The sequence below is a fragment of the Saccopteryx leptura genome, chromosome 2, assembly GCF_036850995.1.
Source record: "Saccopteryx leptura isolate mSacLep1 chromosome 2, mSacLep1_pri_phased_curated, whole genome shotgun sequence".
Classification (NCBI taxonomy): Eukaryota; Metazoa; Chordata; class Mammalia; order Chiroptera; family Emballonuridae; genus Saccopteryx; species Saccopteryx leptura.
The window spans coordinates 25,432,579-25,451,902 of record NC_089504.1 but is presented as its reverse complement, the minus strand read 5'-3'; the positions used below and the strand labels follow the sequence as shown (position 1 = coordinate 25,451,902).

Below are 19,324 nucleotides of genomic sequence, written 5' to 3'. Positions count from 1 at the left end.
CTGCGAAAATAAATTGAACATGGTAGCCTTCTTATCTTTTTCTCTTGAAAGTAAAGCTGCCTTTGGGAGATATCTGCTCTTTTTGGTATGCTAGGAGACACATTCTGTCCTTATGGAGTCAGATTTTTTAATTCTAGAAGTCAGTTGTAAAAACCCACCTACCTGTGGATATAAATTACATTGTCCAATATCAACTTCATCAGCATAAACATTACTGACCCCCATCAACATCATCTTTTGCTTATTTTTTCATTTTGTTCAGAAGCTATGGAGGGAAAGTGTGTGTTGGTCAAATAAGTTTGTAAATATGATATATGTTTGCTCGCTTATAGTTTGCATTGGGTGTGCGGGACAGGCTGTAAGCAGGCAGGGTGGTTATAGCCTAAGGCTTAGTTTTAAGACTAAGCTTTTCCCCACACCCTTGACTGATTGCATGATGTGGGGTGGTGCACCCTTATGAGGAATCCCATTATGTCTCAGGTAAGTGACTTTGTATCAGAGACTTCCTTATTTGTATATTGGATTAAAGGTTTTGATTTCTATACTATAAAGAGGGGCAGACTGGGAACTTGCTGCTCTCAGTTCCTGAGATTAGTATTAGAGAGGAGAGAGCAGAGAAAGGGCACGTGGAGGAGAGGAGAAGCAGTCAAGATGGCAGAATGCTAAAGGAGAAGCCAATTTGTGCAGAGTTTGTGCAGAGAGAAGGAGATGGGGAACAGAGGTGAATAAGGCTAGTGAGCTAGAAACCTTTGATTCTAGGAAACTCGGATAAGTCAGTAGCTTTGTGAGCACTGAATGAGTGGGTTTTGGAGCCCAGTGTGTTTTTTTACTTGCCCGCCAGGTGCTAGCTAAGATTAAAGGTAATGGCCCACCAGTTCTTGGCTCTGTTGTTTCATTACCATCTGTCCGAATCCAATGCAAACCTGCATGGGCCAGGCGGCTGTGATGGTGGCTGAGGATACTGGCTTTACAGGGTGGCTTTATTGAGCCCCACTGCCCACACAGTTGTAGGGATCCTACCTACTTCAACTGAGTTTAAGATTCCAGACCAAATGGACTACATTTCAGAATACTGAAACATGTAGGTTTGTATTTCAAAATTATGGAAAAAATAAGATACAAACTGCTGATAATATTTTCTTTTTTTTTATTTTTTTAGATTTTATTTATTCATTTTTATTAGAGAGAGAGAGGAGAGAGAGAGAGAGAGAGAACAGGGGGAGGAGCAGGAGGCATCAACTCCCATATGTGCCTTGACCAGGCAAGCCCAGGGTTTTGAACTGGTGACCTCAGCATTCCAGGTTGAGGCTTTATCCACTGCGCCACCACAGGTCAGGCCAGCTGATAATATTTTCAAAATCAAAATGCATAAAAAGGGGCCATAACACTGGCTATATCAAGTATTTTTCAGGTTTTCAAACATGAAAAAGATATATTTCTGAAAAGTAGTGGAAAGTTTGAAGTCTTTCCTTGAGAAAATTCTAGAACAGATTATTAAGCCGATAACTGATATTTAGCAACATGGAATTACTATACATATATACATATACATTATAGTATATATGCTATATACATATATATTACTTTACCATATAGAGAGATTATTATAATGAAAGATTTTGGAATGTGATCAACATTGAATTTAACAAGGTATTTGATCAAGAGTTTTATGAAGTGGACAAGACCAAGAACATAGGTCAGTTAACTGTAAAGTCAGGGACAATCTGTGCTAAATAATAAATACTGACTCATGGAGATTTGACACTCTATTGGAGATGGTAGGCCCTCTATTCTTTGATCTGTATCCAATCAACCTCTTGTAAAAAGATTTAAAAGGCATGTTTTCCAAACTTACCAAGGCTGGCTAGTAGACACACCAATGTACAGAATGCAAAACTATTTCAAAATTATGGAAAAAATAAGATACAAACCTAGAAAAGGATTCCCTCTAAATCTAAATCTTAAGTAAATGACTTCTAGTTGCATTCACTTCATTGACATAAGACCAATATATAGTGGCTTCTTACCAGGTACACAAAACTGAGTTTCACCTATCAGTGATTTAACCTGGCACTTTTTCTCTACACTAGATATTAAATTGATTTAGGAAGATCAAAATGTAACTGCATTTACCTAGTGAATAAATACAGAGAATAGGCCACACCGGACATGCTCCGTCCATACTGAACAATCTCACTCTCCCGACTGTCCCACTTCTCGATCTCGCAGTTGGCATCAGAGGTGAGCAAACCCAGCTTGAGTCCAAGCTTTGCAATCCTGGCTTTCTCCTATAAGATATGGAGAAAACATTTTCATCACAACAATTCTGTTATTACTGGTGTAAAAGGAAGCTTAAAAGCAAGACTATTATGTAGAACAAGGTTTTACCTCAGAATCAGACTTGTCGGGCTTTAATGATTTCAGGTTTGCATTGTTCTTCTGTGACAATAAAGAGATTAAGATATGTTGAAAAGCAGTACAGTTCACTGTGAGGAAATGCAATGGTAAGAGCATAACGAAGCACCTGTAATAAAATTTTAATCTAAATATTTTCGGTACATACTTAAAGTATATTAAGTTGTTTAAGTTAAAACAAAGAACTAAACTGCAAATAGTCTATAAGTATGTGAGTTTAGCTTGAAACAGGTATTAGTTAGAAACCTGGGGTGAGGGAAAGCAGAGAAGTGTCCCAGAAGGCCTTAAGACTTCAGACTTTAGTATTTTTCCAGGGTCCAGTTATTATACTCCCAAACCATCCTGGCCCCTCTGCTAAATTATTCTTATGAAATGATATAAATAAAATTAGCCACTATCTGTGGAGGTCCATATGTTCCTAATGTTGTTTCTCTGGAATTCAACACTTTCACCCAATTTGCCCTTTGAGGGATAACTCTCAGCACCCTTGTTTCACTGCCATCCTGATTCCCAGTCCTCTACCCAGGCTGTACAGGAGAGTATATTGAGAATTTAGGGTCTAATATTTGAACTCACATGTTTGAGAGGCCCCTATTTTTGAAACAGCAAGTTTGTTCCTATGTGAGCCTTTTGAAACTCCCTTAGGGAAGGAGAAAGCATTATACATCAGTTAGGTTACCAGGCCGACCCACTGATGCCTATTTACTAGAAGGGTAGAAAGCTCTACCAATAACAATGGTCCTTTAAAAAACTAATCAGAAGTTCTCTGAGATGGCAGCCCAGGTTGGGCATTCCTCTCACTCGCAGATCTGGGGGGAACTCCCGTAGTTGGGGCAGAACTTCCAAACCAGCTGGGGCTTGTGGAGATAAAGGGGCCAGAAAATGTAGAGAAATTTCTTTTAGGAAACATTTATTTAAACAATACACACACACATGCACAGAGTACATGTTCACACATGTACAAAAAAGTATAAATCACTATTAAATAAAACACTCATGTGCCCACTTAGCTTAAACAGGTCACCACCAGCACCTCTAAGGCACATGTTTACCTCTTCATTTGTGTTACCCTCATTGTTACCATGACTTGTACTGCTGACCAGCTACTGTGTCACCGTTTTACTGTAGAACAGAACGTCCTCAACTTCTCCCTTTTCCTACCCCAAGTTTGTATTTGCTCATTGAACACAGCCCTTTTGAGATTTTCTAGTGCTGTTTATTATAGAAGAAATGGGAGAAGTTAAAGGACAGAAAATAAGGACAGGGAAACTCTTGTTACACACACACACACACACACACACACAAGCTGCCTCTTATGTTCATCAGAAAATAAATGGAGATGATCAATGCTCTCTTCGGCTCCTCCCCTTAACGTCACACCATCTGTATCTTCTTCCTTAGTCTAGCAGACTACAAAGCAATTAATAAAGCATTCAAGAAAGTTAAGAATACCCCTACAGGTTTTTAAGTTTTATTTTAGTCTGAATTTTGTGCTCCATGTTATTCTTTAAAATTGAGTGGTGTTTTTGTTAATTTTTACTTTACAAATTTTACTAACGTGTTTTATGAAGACAGGAAGAGAACTGCCTGAAAAGGTACACAAACCATCTTACTAATGCAACCAAGTTTGCCATCTAGTGGACACTACTTTGGAATGCAGTCAAACACACCAGTTTCAGGTATATAAAGCTGTGCATTTCAAGTCTCTAAAGATAAATAGGATGGCATGTTTTCCTCAAGCTAGGAAACATTAAGAAAGTCCCACCCTAGCCAGGTAGCTCATTTGGTTAGAGCATCATCCCAATATACCAAGGGTCGGGAACCTTTTTGGCTGAGAGAGCCATGAACGCCACATATTTTAAAATGTAATTCCGTGAGAGCCATACAACAACCCGTGTATGTTATGCATTATCTAATAAAAATTTGGTGTTGTCCCGGAGGACAGCTGTGATTGGCTCCAGCCACCCGCAACCATGAACATGAGTGGTAAAAAATGAATGGATTGTAATACATGAGAATGTTTTATATTTTTAATGTTATTATTTTTTTTATTAAAGATTTGTCTGCAAGTCAGATGCAGCCATCAAAAGAGCCACATCTGGCTCGTGAGCCATAGGTTCCCGACCCCTGCAATATACCAAGGTTGTGGGTTTGATCCCCAGTTTGGGCACATACAAGAATTAACAGATGAATGTATAAAGAAGTGGAACAACAAATTAATGTTTTACTCTCTCTCCCCCTCCTTCATTTCTCTCTAAAATCAATCAATAAATAAAATAAAATCAATTCTCTACATTGTAGAAAATGATTCCCACGTGACTTTGTGAATTAGACCCAAGATATAAAGAACAAAAAGACTCTGACTTCAGATTATGGCCTCTTACTACTCATACAGTCTGTTACCTAGTCCCTCAACCCTCAAACCCAACACAAATAAGCACAGTATGGGCTACAACCAGGTTGTTACTCAGAATAACAACTATGAAAAATTAACATTTAACATCCCATTTTTTTATAATGTCACATATTGGAGGAAAAGTAGCAATAGGCAGCAAGAGCATAATTTAAATTCCGAATAAAAACATTCTGAAAAGTAGAAAACTCTTCTACTTACCATTGGCTTTGGAAGCGAAAGGTAGCCATACTTCTCTCCTACAAATAACATATAAAACTTAAAACACACTTTCTGTTATTGCTATTTAATTTTAAAATAGTATTAAATAAAACAGGAATGTCAGTAGATTCATTTTTATCATTTTCTCAGTTAATTACATATGATTCAGAAACAAAATTGTAATTTGCTTGATAAACACAAAGACCGTCTGTGGTTGGATCTCTAAGGTACCAATGTTGGCCAATCTCTACCTTCTCCAATAAAATGGCAGAATAAGGGGTGAGATATCTCACCAACATTTACTTATATGTACAACCAGCTTCATTCATAGTGAATGCTTTCACAGCAGCCTGCCTCTAACGAAACCCAGCTCTTCCTTTATCAGTACCAGTGATTGGTGTTTGCTTCCTTTTCTGCAAGTACCAGACCAAATCATTTAAACTACCTCCATGTCATATCCCCAGTGAGGGAAGAGGACAAGTCTAGAGTACAGACAGGGTGGCGAAGCAGCGCAAATCACAGGCTCTTGGCTGGGAATTAACACATGGCAGGAAGCACAACTACTTCGGAAAGAAAATGTGTAACGCCCACTTCACCCCTGCTCTTTCGTTTTTCCGGCTTCTGGGTCATGTAAAAGGTTAAAATGAATGATAGATTTCCTTTAAAAAAAAAAACTAGTTTGTTATATCTGGGGTAAAAATTCAAGATAAGATTTGAACAGTAATTGCTTCTCGATTTCAAAGAAAGTGTGTTTGGCTATAATATGTATATTAGGTAGGACGATATAAAATCGCTGATCCTGCCTGACCAGGCGGTGGCGCAGTGGATAGAGCGTCAGACTGGGATGCGGAAGACCCAGGTTTGAGACCCCGAGGTCACCAGCTTGAGCGTGGGCTCATCTGGTTTGAGCAAAAATTCACCAGCTTGGACCCAAGGTCGCTGGCTCTAGCAAGGGGTTTACTTGGTCTGCTGAAGGCCGGCGGTCAAGGCACATATGAGAAAGCAATCAATGAACAACTAAGGTGTCACAATGCGCAACGAAAAACTAATGATTGATGCTTCTTATCTCTCTCTGTTCCTGTCTGTCTGTCCCTGTCTATCCCTCACTCTGACTCTCTGTCTCTATAAAAAAATAAAAAATAAAATAAATAAAAATAAAGTTGCGGCCCTGGCCGGTTGGCTCAGTGGTAGAGCATCGGCCTGGCGTGCAGAAGTCCCGGGTTCGATTTCTGGCCAGGGCACACAGGAGAAGCGCCCATTTGCTTCTCCACCCCTCTCCTTCTCCTTCCTCTCTGTCTCTCTCTTCCCCTCCCGCAGCCGAGGCTCCATTGGAGCAAAGATGGCCCGGGTGCTGGGGATGGCTCCTTGGCCTCTGCCCCAGGCACTGGAGTGGCTCTGGTCGCAACAGAGGGATGCCCCGGAGGGGCAGAGCATCGCCCCCTGGTGGGCAGAGCATCGCCCCCTGGTGGGCGTGCCAGGTGGATCCCGGTCGGGCGCATGTGGGAGTCTGTCTGACTGTCTCTCCCGGTTTCTAGCTTCAGAAAAATACAAAAAAAATAAAAATTAAAAATAAAAATAAAGTTGCTGATCCTCAACTACTTTGAAATACAAAAACAGTAATTTCATATAGTTCTGCCTAATCAAAGCCAATAATATGAAAAAACACTAAGTCATGCCCTTTCTTATAGAATCCCTATTACATGAACAGAGCAACTCTGTTCCTATGATACTTAAAATTTCATCTAGAACTGTGCTGTTGAATATAGAATCCACCAACTACACGTGACTACTGGTCAACTGAAACACAGCCAGTCTGTACTGAGATGTGCTCTTATTGAGAAGTATAAACTACATACTGGATTTTGAAGACTTAATATAAAGAAAAAATGTAAAAGACCTCAATAATTTTTAAACATTGATTGTAAACTGAAATAATATTTTGGCTATGTCAAGTTAAGTAAAATATCATTAAAGTGAATTTCACCTGTTTCTTTTTAAGCTTTTCTTGTGCTTCCTAGAAATTTTAAATTACATATGTGGCTTGTGTATGTTTCCACTGAACAGTGCTGGTCTAGAAGATGAACTGTCTTAAGGGTCAGCCTTAATGGTACTTAGAAACAGCTTTATGATTCAACTCCTTTCTTTGGAATGCCAGAATTGAAAGGGAAATAGCTTTCTGGTTTCAGACTTGAGAGAGAAAAATAAAACTTTAAAGAGGAAGTAGCAATTTCCATGCCTTGTCTCCTAACCCTGATGTTTAAGTGCCGATTTCGCTCTGCGAAGATTAACAGAAGACTATCTTCAAGTTGCTCAAACCTCAAATTTTATCGTCTATCTTAATTCAGAGTGTGAATCCTGTCCATAATACCCCTTAAAAAGTAGCCTTAGGCTGACCAGGTGGTGGCACAGTGGATAGACCGTTGTACTGGGACATGGAGGACCCAGGTTTGAAACCCTGAAGTCACCAGCTTGAGCATGAGCTCATCCAGCTTGAGAGAGGGGTCACTGGATTAAGCATGGGATCATAGACATGACCCCATGGTCACTGGCTTGAGCCCTAAGGTCACTGGCTTGAAGCCCACAGTCGCTGGCTTGAGCAAAGAAGGGGTCACTAGCTCTGCTGTAGCCCCCAGTCAAGGCACATATGAGAAAGCAATCATTGAACAACTAAGGAGACTATGGAGCCACAACGAAGAATAGATGCTTCTCCCTTCCTGTTGGTCTGACCCTATCTGTCCCTCTCTCTGACTCTCTCAAAAAAAAAAAAGTGGTCTTAATAAGCTAGAGAAGAGGGTATAATCATTACTTAAAGTGTTATTAGCTTAGGAGAGCAATCCTGGATCATCTACCCCTGCAATCCCCCGTAGTGTCCATGACTGATCCTAAAATGTTCACATTTACTCTCTGAAAAGGAAGAAAAAGCCAACTGTTTCAGTATTTCTTATTTCTCCAAGGTACAACAGAGTTAAAGAAACCAGAAGGTAGGGAGAAATAAATGCAACAAAAAGAGAGCCTTTGGCCTGACCAGGCCGCACGCAGTGGACAGAGCGTCGGACTGGGATGTGGAGGACCCAGGTTCAAGACCCCGAGGTTGCCAGGTTGAGCGCGGGCTCAACGGGTTTAAGCAAGGCTCACCAGCTTGAGCTCAAGGTCGAAGGCTCGAGCAAGGGGTCACTCATTCTGCTGTAGCCAACACCCCTCCCCGCCCGTCAAGGCACATATGAGAAATCAATCAATGAACAACTAAGGAACCGCAACAAAGAATTGATGTTTCTCATCTCTCCCTTCCTGTCTGTCTGTCCCTAGCTGTCCCTCTCTCTGACTCTCTCTGTATCTGCCACACACAAAAAAAGAGAGAGCCTTTGTATAATCTGATCTGCCACCACGACTGTTCACCAGTTCCTAATCGCCTGGTACTTCCAATCCCTGGGCCCTCTTACAGGACATGTTCCCAGCCTGCAGGTGGACTCAGCATGCTTTCCCAACTTGAAGATCATTGCAAAATTGATTATTCTTCAGGTAGTTTTCCTCCACAGGCCATGTGGGCAAAGTTGTTCCTCTCTCCCTCAATTCTAATATAACCAAGTAAGTTGATAAAATTCAAAAAATTTATAAAAACGATGAATCTGAATCATTTTATAATTTTATAGTAGTTTTTTTCCAGACAAGTCTAATTATTCCCATTGATTTGAAGCAGAGCAAGAAGGATATGTTGACTCAGTTATGTTTAGCTATTATATCAAATTGAAGAGGTAGAGTAAACAAATAATTTACCTCTGATGAAAACATATTATAAACATTAGAAGTAGTTGGAAAAATAAATATTTAGAGAAAACATACTTGGTTCAGATACTTGATTTACAGAATTATTTTCAAAGCACTAAGCCCTTTAATACCCCCTGAATCAAAACCACAATTGTGCCATCTTTACTTCTGAGTTTATTCCTCAAGATAAACTCACAGTTAAGTCCCAAAGGCGCTCTCATTTTATGAATACCAAAATGATTTCTTAGGAAAACCTAATTGAAAAGCACTGTTCTCATTTTCAATATTTAGAGCTTTTTCTTCATCTCGACATAATAAAACAAATTCCCCAAGGATATATAAGCCTCGTTATTTTACTGAAGATGTGCTACATTATTCCTATTCCCTATTAGAAGTCCAATTAGTGTTTTTGGGTTCTGGAGGGGCTCTATATGACATGATAAATCAGAAAAAAACCTGTGTGTCCAGACCCACTTAAAATGAGTCCCTAACCATTGAAGGATAGGCAGATTATTGGCAAACCTCAGGAGGTGGGTTGAAATATTCTGATTCAAACCCAGTTGTCAACCTCAAACTCTCCTTTATTTCTACATTCAATTAATCACCAAATCCTACCATTATTATTTATAATGTCCTTCTTAGATCAGTCCTCTTATTTCCATTCCTACAATCATTGCCTCATCATCTCTTGTCTAGAAGGATCACTCCCTTGCTCTAGATTCATGCATTCCTCAGATAAGCTTGTTTTTATCCACAAGTATGTTCCTCTTCCTGTATCCTCCATTTCAGTGACCTGCAGCACCCATGCATCCAACCTGCCAAGGGATAAATTACACGCAGAGCCATGAAACTGGGCTACCACACACATCCTTCAAAGCCAGGGTTTAGTCATCTGAACTCTAAGATGGACCAAAATAACAAAGGATAATCAGCTTCCTTTAAGGAGGGATAGAGTCTGAAAATGATGAGAGAAGGTTTCTTTTTGACTTTTGTTTGTCTAAAATAATCTCAAGTTCTAAAAGCTGATATAAACTCATCACTAAGGGAAAGTGAAGTCTTTTTTATCTAGTCCCTTTTCATATGAAGACCAAGCCCTCCCGGGGAGGTTTGGGCAGAAAGACAAAAGGGAAAGAAAACAAACACTGGTTTTTCAGTTCTTAAAAACAATCCCAGGAGGTCCTATTGTGAAATTTGAGTGTCTCAAGTAAAGAAGATAATGACCAGCTGCCAGACTGACTTCAAGTACCAGAACACTGAAGGCTCTTTCTCATTGCTTAACTTGTTGTTTGCCACTTAATCGGTTGGTTAAATCAGGGGTAGTCAATCTTTTTATACCTACCGCCCACTTTTGTATCTCTGTTAGTAGTAAGATTTTCTGTCCACCAGTTCCACAGTAATGGTGATTTATAAAGTAGGGAAGTAACTTTACTTTATAAAATGTATAAAGCAGAGTTACAGCAAGTTAAAGCATATAATAATAATTACTTATCAAATACTTTATGTCGGATTTTCGCTAAATTTGGCAGAATAAATCTTTATAAAACAACTTACTATAGTTAAATCAATCTTTTTATTTATACTTTGGTTGCTCCACTACCGCCCACCATGAAAGCTGGAACACCCACTAGTGGGCGGTAGGGACCAGGTTGACTACCACTGGGTTAAATGATACTTGAAAACATATCTGATAATTTTCCCAGTTTTGAGAGTCAAGGTATGCAGAGCAGAATACAGCCAAGAATTTTCAATAGTGATAACATAAGTTATAACAACAGCAGAGAGCCTGACCTGTGGTGGTGCAGTGGATAAAGCATTGCTCTGGAATGCTGAAGTCATTGGTTCGAAACCCAGGGCTTGCCTGGTCAAGGCACATATGAGAAGCAACTATGACTATGAGTTGATGCTTCCCGTTTCTACCCCCACCTTTTCTCTCTATCTCCTCTTTCTAAAATCAATAAATAAAATCTTTAAAAAAAATAGTAGCAGAGAGAAGTCAGGACCGGAAGAATACATTCTGTCCTTTGCGTGGTCAAGCAGTGTACAAGTGCAAGGTAACAGGCAGCTTTGTCACAACCACACAGAACAGAAAGATCAACACTGTGACACTGGATGCACCCCAATCAATAATGACTAATTCAGAGTTGGACTTCTTTATGGAACAAGCTCTTCTCATACTCTTCACGATAAAAAGCAGAGATAAATAAAAGCAGTATAAGAAATTCACCAATTCTATCTCAATTCACTCCACATAATGATGTCTTTTGATGCCCTTACCAGCTAAACAGTGGGTGTCCCATGGACTGAATGCAGCTGGGTTTTTCCCTCCAAAAGAGGAGTTTCTGTTCAGCCCTAAGGAGGTTAAGGTAATCCTTAGGATAGGTTATCTATCCTAAGAAGATAGATAACCTCTTCTTTAGGTTAGATAACCTAAGAAATATCCATTTACAAATATCCAGCTTGAAAGGGAAAGAAACCGCGGTGACCCTGTAATCCCAAAAACAAGTAGACGAGTTTTGCTGTTTCAGCTCTTGTCTATGCGGAGTGGATGCTTGTGCTAGAAAGGCTGGGAGGCCACTCCTTCCCCTTCCTGAATAGGTCAGATGGCTCAGTGATCACTCCTCTGTAAATGTGGATCAGTTACGTCACTTTACTTTTAATATATGAAACTGGCCTCGCATATACACCCACATAACTATTAATATAACTCCTTTATCAGAGCATCAAAATGATAGGCCACTGAGACTAGCTATCACAGAAATCTTTAAATGTAGAATATAGTAAATCTTTATTATACTTTACAAATTACGTTGTAGCTACAAAGTCTACTATTCCCTGATTTTTAAGCATACCAGCAATTATTCTATATAAATATTTTTAAAAATATGAAATGTTTAAATGTTTATATTCAGTAAAATATGTAATTTGATGTTACTGTGACTTTAAATACCATTTTATCTTAAAAACTAAGCATGCTTGACATTGACAGAAGCCATCTGAAGGGAAAAACATATAAAAACACAAACATAAATAACAGCACACACAGTACAATGGGAAATAAACAAAACACCCAGTTGAGGTTAAAATAAAAAGTTAAAATGATGCCTTCCTGCACATGGTACGGTGCTATTCTACATGTTGTATAAATAGTGGACTTACCCACCACAGGAAATATTCCAGGATTATGTAGTCAGCAAGGAAAAAGATTCCATCCGAGTGGAAGGAAAGCAATTCAAAAATGAAATAACTACATTCATTTCATTGTGAAATTGGTAGAATAAAATCAGATAATTACTGTGCTGCAGAGGAAATTTGTACTAAAACTAAAAAATAGAAAAAATATAATATGACAATTTCAACAGGAAAACTAGAATGTTAATATTAACTCAGAGAAATCTACTATAGTGTTATACAACAAACTTCACTGCTTAGATACTAAATAAAGGACAAATATTATTTTTATAATTTTGGGGGAAGGTATTTTACTATAAAAATAATGCAGTTGGGTTATGACAAAATAATTCATTTTGCACCTGAAGTTTGAAATTTAAATTAAAAAACTAATAGAGTTACATTAAAATAATAATATATTTCAATATGTTCCTCACCTCGTCTTCCTTCAAACACGTCATTAATTTCTCTTAGCAATGTTGACATATCACTAATTTGGGATTCCCAAGCTTCACAGAATACATCAAGGTTTTCTTTAGCAATTTTACTAGATGGATGCAATGTCAATGTCTCAGCAGCAGAAATTATCTAAAGAAAGACAATATAAACAGGAGTGAGTTTCAAAACCTTTGATCTTAGCCTGATCTGTGGTGGTGCAGTGGATAAAGCGTCGACCTGGAAATGCTGAGGTCACCAGTTCGAAACCCTGGGCTTGCCTGGTCAAGGAACATATGGGAGTTAATGCTTCCAGCTCCTCCCCCCTTCTCACTCTCTGTCTCTCCTCTCTGTTTCTCTGTCTCTCCCTCTCCTCTCTAAAATGAATTAAAAAAAAAAAACACATTTGATCTTAGAATCCCACTGGAGACCAAACTTAAGTCTGTACTGTCCGATTCAACTCAATGAACCACTATGAAGTAACATCCATATATAAGCCTCATGCTGGTCAATGTGGGGATACAGGGTAGAACAAAACTTACTGTTTGTTTTCATCTTATCTACAGACAAAGAGGATGTGTTATTCCACACAAACCTTTATTTAGGGAGCAATTATCTTGATTCAAGAAAAACTTTGTTTCAACAAAGTTGATTCTGTAGCATAGTTCAAAGCTATGCTCAGACAACAAAGAGCATACTCTACAATGTAGCAGGAGAGAGAGGAGCAGAGTAATGGTGGTGTGACAGCCGTAGGGAGGCGCTTGTAGTAGCAGCAGTAATGGCAGTTAGAGGCAGTGATGGTGGTGGAGCAGTACTAGTAGTAACAGCAGCCGCAGCAGCACTGGTGCTGTTGGCAGGCATGGGGTATAGTAGTATTGCTTCAGTAGTGGTGGTGCCAGTAGTTGTCACTAGATACAGTGGAGGGCAGGTAGTTGTGGTGGTAATGACAGTAGCAGCAACCTAGGCACACACCTATGAGTATACTGTAGACATATTCTTTATTTTTTTATTTTTGTATTTTTGTATTTTTTTGAAGTTAGAAGCCAGGAGGCAGTCAGACTGACTCCTGCAAGCGCCCAACTGGGACCCACCAGGCATGCCCACCAGGGGGCGATGCTCTGCCCATCTGGACCGTTGCTACATTGCGGCTGGAGCCATTCTAGCGCCTGAGGTGGAGGCCATGGAGCCGTCCTCAGCACCCGGGCCAACTTTGCTGCAATGGAGCCTTGGGTGCGTGAGAGGAAGAGAGGAAGGAGAGGGGGAGGGGTGGAGAAGCAGATGGGCGCTTCTCCTGTGTGCCCTGGCCAGGAATCGAACCCGGGACTTCCACACGCCGGGCCAACGCTCTACTGCTGAGCCAACTGGCCAGAGCCTGTAGACATATTCTTGAGATACTGTGTTAGGTGCTTGATACACATTAATATTAATTCTCAAAAACATCCAAACAAAATACTACTCTTCCCAAATAAGCATTATTCCCACTTTATAGCTGGAGAAAACTGAGACTCAAGAGACTAGCAAGTAACTAGCACAGCAGGTCTTCGAATTCAGTTATTCCATTCAACGTCATTTCCTTATAATGGTGATGAGATGCCATACAAACTTAACTCATGTTTATATCAATTAGCCTGCGGTAAAATTGGTTTTGTTATATATAATTTTGTTTTGCTTAAAGGCACAGAACCTATCAACCACATTAAGGGAGGACTTACAGATATCGCTCTTCATTTGCCCATTATGTGCCAGGTACTGCACCCATGTTCCAGGTGCGGGGGAACAGCTGTGAGCGACAGAGATAAACGTCCCTGTCTTCATGGGGCTCATGTCATGATGTGGGGAGACAACAGTATATAAGTAAACTATAAGATACTTCAGAAGACAATAAACAGTATGTATAAAAATAAAGGGTAAGGAGGATGGCAGGTATCCAAAGATTGTAGGACATTAATTTATGTGATCAGAGAGAAGATGGCATATAAGCACAGGAACAGCCAGTAGGCCAGTGTGATCGGGCTGACATTAAAAATGGGAAGGTTAGCCCTGGCTGGTTGGCTCAGTGGTAGAGCGTCGGCCTGGCGTGCTAGGGGTCCCGGGTTCGATTCCCGGCCAGGGCACACAGGAGAAGCGCCCATTTGCTTCTCCACCCCTCCCCCTCTCCTTCCTCTCTGTCTCTCTCTTCCCCTCCTGCAGCGAGGCTCCATTGGAGCAAAGATGGCCCAGGTGCTGGGGATGGCTCCTTGGCCTCTGCCCCAGGCACTAGAGTTGCTCTGGTCGCAACAGAGCGACGCCCCAGAGGGGCAGAGCATCGCCCCCTGTTGGGCAGAGCGTCGCCCCCTGGTGGGCGTGCCGGGTGGATCCCGGTCGGGAGCATGCAGGAGTCTGTCTGACTGTCTCTCCCCGTTTCCAGCTTCAGAAAAATACAAAAAAAAAAAAAAAATGGGAAGGTCACCAGTGGCCATGTGATAGAGACACATTCACAGTAAGGACAGGACTTGACTCTGAGTGAGACATGAAGTCACTGGAGTGACTGATACAACCAGAGTTATGCTACCCTCGAGAAAACTAGACCTAGGTGCTCCTGCTGGGTGGGCACAGAACCGCAGGCACAGGGCCGGACAAGCCCCATCTGCTTCTCCACCCCTCCCCCTCTCCTTCCTCTCTGTCTTTCTCTTCCCCTCCTGCAGCCAAGGCTCCATTGGAGCAAAGTTGGCCCAGGTGCTGAGGATGGCTCTGTGGCCTCTGCCTCAGGCACTAGAATGGCCCTGGTTGCAATAGAGCAACGCCCCAGATGGGCAGAGCATCGCCCCCTGGTGGGCACAGGGCCGGACAAGCCGGTGGCATCTTCAGGAAAGGCGGACACATGGCTTGCCAGCCGACTACAGGCTGGGCTGCAGCACGGCTGCCCTCCCACCAGCAGCCGTCAGACAGTGAGCAAACTGCCCCACCGTTTATCCTGCGCCCTGGATGGAATCTAACATTTAAAAGAAATATAAAATGACCTTGACAAAGCAGAGATATCCAGAAGTAAACAGAAGTTATCCCAGTGGCATGCTCTATTTCCTTAAATGATCCCTTTGTGAGACAGATGGCAAAGACTGGGTAAAAACTGAGGAGACGGGAACAGAAAAAGCTTCTCAAGTTATAGATAAGTTGACGACAGGCTCTGTCATCATCATGGGGGAGAAAAATCTTGCTTTTCCTAATATCACTGCTACAGTAAAAAAGAGTAAACAGAGGCCCTGGCTGGTTAGCTCAGTGGTAGAGCGTCGGCCTGGCATGCAGGAGTCCCGGGTTCGATTTCCGGCCAGGGCACACAGGAGAAGCGCCCATCTGCTTCTCCACCCCTCCCCCTCTCCTTCCTCTCTGTCTTTCTCTTCCCCTCCTGCAGCCAAGGCTCCATTGGAGCAAAGTTGGCCCAGGTGCTGAGGATGGCTCTGTGGCCTCTGCCTCAGGCACTAGAATGGCCCTGGTTGCAATAGAGCAACGCCCCAGATGGGCAGAGCATCGCCCCCTGGTGGGTATGCCGGGTGGATCCTGGTTGAGCACATGCGGGAGTCTGTCTGACTGCCTCACCATTTCCAACTTCAGAAAAATACAAAAAAAAAAAAAAAAAAAGAGTAAACAGAGAACTGCCACCAGAGAGCTGGTCACCAATGGCAGGAGAGTGAGACCCTTTAGTTCCACATGAGAGCCGAGGCAAGTAGGATGACTCCCTACAGGCCAAGCAAATACTGAAGCCTTGTTTCCTCCCCATAAACAGAGATCCTCTGGTTCTAATAACACGTTCAGCAGATGATCACTGGCAAGAGTCACTCATCTACAGTTGACCCTTGAATAAATCAGGGGTTAGGATGCTGACCTCCACACAGTCAAAAACCCATATACTACAACGATGTAGTTCCTGCTTCCATGATAAGCCTCTGACGCTGCTCTCTAGAGGAGAGCATATATAATCATCCCTCCAACATCCAACACGGTTCCGCGGGAGAGCACTTGCCCCCACTGTCTCGAAGTCACTGTCACTTTCTAACTGGAAATTCAGGGGCTTGACATCTATTTTCCAATACTGTGATTAAAAGTAAGTCCTTTTGGCTGACCCTGATAAATGAAACAAGAACACTTGGTAAATTGTACTTTGGGGGTTAAAAAGGAAGTTCTGTCCCTCACTTGTTCCCTTAGATTGATTTACCAAGGATAGTATGAAATGGGATGATAATTTTTAAAAGGCTTTGAAAAAAAAATTTTTTTAATGTAATACCATTTATTTAACTTCAAAAACATTTCGGCATTCTCAACATACAAAAAAAGAACAAAATGTTGCAAATTGTGTTTAGTACAGAAGGTTCCTGAACTGTCATCGATGCAGTGGCTCTTTTTTGCTGACAATGAAGAGTTCTGGTTTGTTTTACAACAAACAGGTAAAAACTACAGTACTTAACTAAAATCCAAACACTTCTCATGCCAGCTGACCCCCCCTTCCACAGCTAAGAATGGCAAAATGCTATGTCACTATCTACAAAAACAAGACAAGCTGAAGCTAAATGGAGGCCCACTGCAGTGTCCACAGGGCCAGCCTCACAGTGACCGCCCTGAGCTACAGCCCCTCCAAAAGGCATCTTCCCCGCATTCTCAACGCCAAGCGGAGAGCATCAAGAGCTTGTCTTGGTTGTTTTGTTCTTTTTACAAACTATAGATTTGTACAGTTGATAAATTCAGGATTTCTAGAAAATAACCATATAGATATCACCTTACCGATTAAAGAAACTGGCAGAAACATCTTTTAAATGCCTTGTCACACCAAAGCAAAGTGCACAGAGTGAGGAGAACACGAGAGCTTTTTCATTTTAAAAATGTTTGGAACTATGTACAACTTTGATACAGTTTCAGGGTGCTCCAGACACCCAGGGTCACTTCATGGAAACCACTGACAATTTCTAAGCACTCTGAAAGACTACATATATGATCATGATCCAACTGTGTGATTAATCCTAAGGAGGGCAACAGACACCTCTTAAGAGCTGTTGTCAATTACAGCGTTCCCCTACGCTAAGGTATTCACAAGGAGACAGATAAAGAGTTTTTTTATTCATCTTCCTCATCTTCTTCCTCCTTGTCTTCCTCCTTGTCTTCGTCTTCCTCTTCCACCTTTTTCTGGGCAACTTTAGCAGGACCCTTTGCGCCATCAAATTTTCCTTTAGACTTATAGTCGGCAACATCCTTCTCAAACTCCTCCTTCAGCTTTGCAGCCTTATTGTTGTAAGGCTGCTTCTCATTGTCACTAAAGTTATTCCACATCTCACCCAGCTTCTTTGCCACATCTCCAATAGAGATGCCAGGGTTTGTGGATTTGATCTTGGGGCGGAATTCTGAACAGAACAGGAAGAATCCAGACGGTGGCCTTTTGGGAGCATTAGGGTCCTTCTTCTTCTTGCCTCCCTTAGCTGGTTTATAATCTTTCATTTCCTGATCATAGCATACTTTATATGCCCTTGCTATCTCATCAAATTTAGATTTCTCTTTCCCCAACATTGTCTTCCACCTCTCAGAGCACTTCTTAGAAAATTCTGCAAAATTTACAGGAACTGCCTGACCACGCAGTGGCGCAGTGGATAGAGCATCGGACTGGGATGCAGAGGACCCAGGTTCGAGACCCCGAGGTCGCCAGCTTGACCGCGGGCTCATCTGGTTTGAGCAAAGCTCATCAGCTTGAACCCGAGGTCACTGGCTTGAGCAAGGGATCACTCGGTCTGCTGAAGGCCCGGTCAAGGCACGTATGAGAAAGCAATCAATGAACAACTAAGGTGTTGCAACGCGCAATGAAAAAAATAATGATTGATGCTTCTCATCTCTCTCTGTTCCTGTCTGTCTGTCCCTGTCTATCCCTCTCTCTGACTCACTCTCTGTCTCTGTAAAATAAATAAATAAAATTTTTTTAAAAATTGACAGGAACCTCTGGGTTTTTCTTCTTCTGTTCCTCTCTGCATGTTTGCACAAAGAAGACGTAAGCAGACATCTTGCCCTTTGGCTTCCTGGGATCACCTTTAGCCAACCTGATGGTATTGTTCGCTAGTCTGGGCAGCGCAGGCCACAACGCGAGGCTCAACACTCCCCAGCCTCACGCTAGCTGCCTCCACGAGAGCCGCCTCTAAAAGGCTTTAAAAATTATTATAGAAAATTCAGAAAAAATAACTCACAATTCTCTCAAATAAAATAACTTTCATCACTACATATTCGTATCGTCATTTTCTTATATGTCTGAACATTTTATTTAATAGCAATTATGGTCTTCTGCTCTTACCATCTAACATTTTAAGAAAACACTTTTCAACGTTGCTAATTCTAGTTGTCACTGTTATTCTAAGTCATATTTTTTACCTAACTTAAGATAGCAATTTTGCCTGACCAGTGGTGACACAGTGGACAGAACATTGACCTGGGAGGCTGAGGTCCCAGGTTCAAAACCCCAAGGTCACCGGATTGAGCACAGGCTCGTGTGGCCTAAGCATGGGCTCAGCAGCTTGAGTGCGGGGTCACTGGCTTGAGCGCAGGGTCGCCGGCTTGAGTGTGGGGTCACTGGCTTGAGTGTGGGCTCAGCAGCTTGAGTGCGGGGTCACTGGCTTGAGTGCGGGGTCACTGGCTTGAGTGTGGGGTCACCGGCTTGAGTGCAGGGTCGCCGGCTTGAGTATGAGATCATAGACACAATCCCATGGTCACTGGCTTGAGCCCAAAGGTCGCTGGCTTAAGCAAGGGGTCACTGGCTCAACTTAAGCCCCCCTGGTGAAGGCACATATGAGAAGCAACAATTAACAACTAAAAAAAAAGCACACAACTATGAGTTGATGCTTCTCATCTCTCTCCCTTCCTCTGTGTCTGTCTCTCTCTTTGTCTCTCTCACTAAGAAAAAAAAAAGATAGCAATTTTGCTTCC

The 19,324-nt window shown here is 41.7% G+C and overlaps 2 protein-coding genes across 2 annotated transcripts in view; both read right to left on the bottom strand.

Annotated features, from left to right (window-relative positions):
* The window catches only part of CTNNAL1 (catenin alpha like 1), a 69,773-nt gene that overhangs the window by 10,110 nt on the left and 40,339 nt on the right, over positions 1-19,324 (bottom strand). Inside the window, exons 11-14 of the mRNA XM_066367496.1 lie at positions 12,400-12,550; positions 5,030-5,067; positions 2,389-2,439; positions 2,134-2,288 (exon numbers count right to left, since the gene is read on the bottom strand). Of these exons, the coding sequence (XP_066223593.1) occupies positions 2,134-2,288; positions 2,389-2,439; positions 5,030-5,067; positions 12,400-12,550 (395 nt within the window). The remainder of the gene's footprint in view (positions 1-2,133; positions 2,289-2,388; positions 2,440-5,029; positions 5,068-12,399; positions 12,551-19,324) is intronic.
* On the bottom strand, positions 17,480-18,446 carry LOC136392938 (high mobility group protein B3-like). The gene is made up of 2 exons (XM_066365630.1): positions 18,348-18,446; positions 17,480-17,983 (listed from the first exon to the last, which is right to left on the bottom strand). The coding sequence occupies exons 1-2, from the start codon at positions 18,408-18,410 to the stop codon at positions 17,480-17,482; spliced, it is 567 nt and encodes a 188-aa protein (XP_066221727.1). The 5' UTR covers positions 18,411-18,446.

What these genes read in the sequence shown, in the direction of transcription:
- LOC136392938 (XM_066365630.1), bottom strand. Translation starts at nt 18,410, where the DNA reads ATGTCTGCTTACGTCTTCTTTGTGCAAACATGCAGAGAGGAACAGAAG. An exon ending in AGAAGAAGAAAAACCCAGAG is followed by an intron (nt 17,984 to 18,347) that starts GTTCCTGTCAAT and finishes CTGCGTGGTCAG; the next exon opens with GCAGTTCCTGTAAATTTTGC.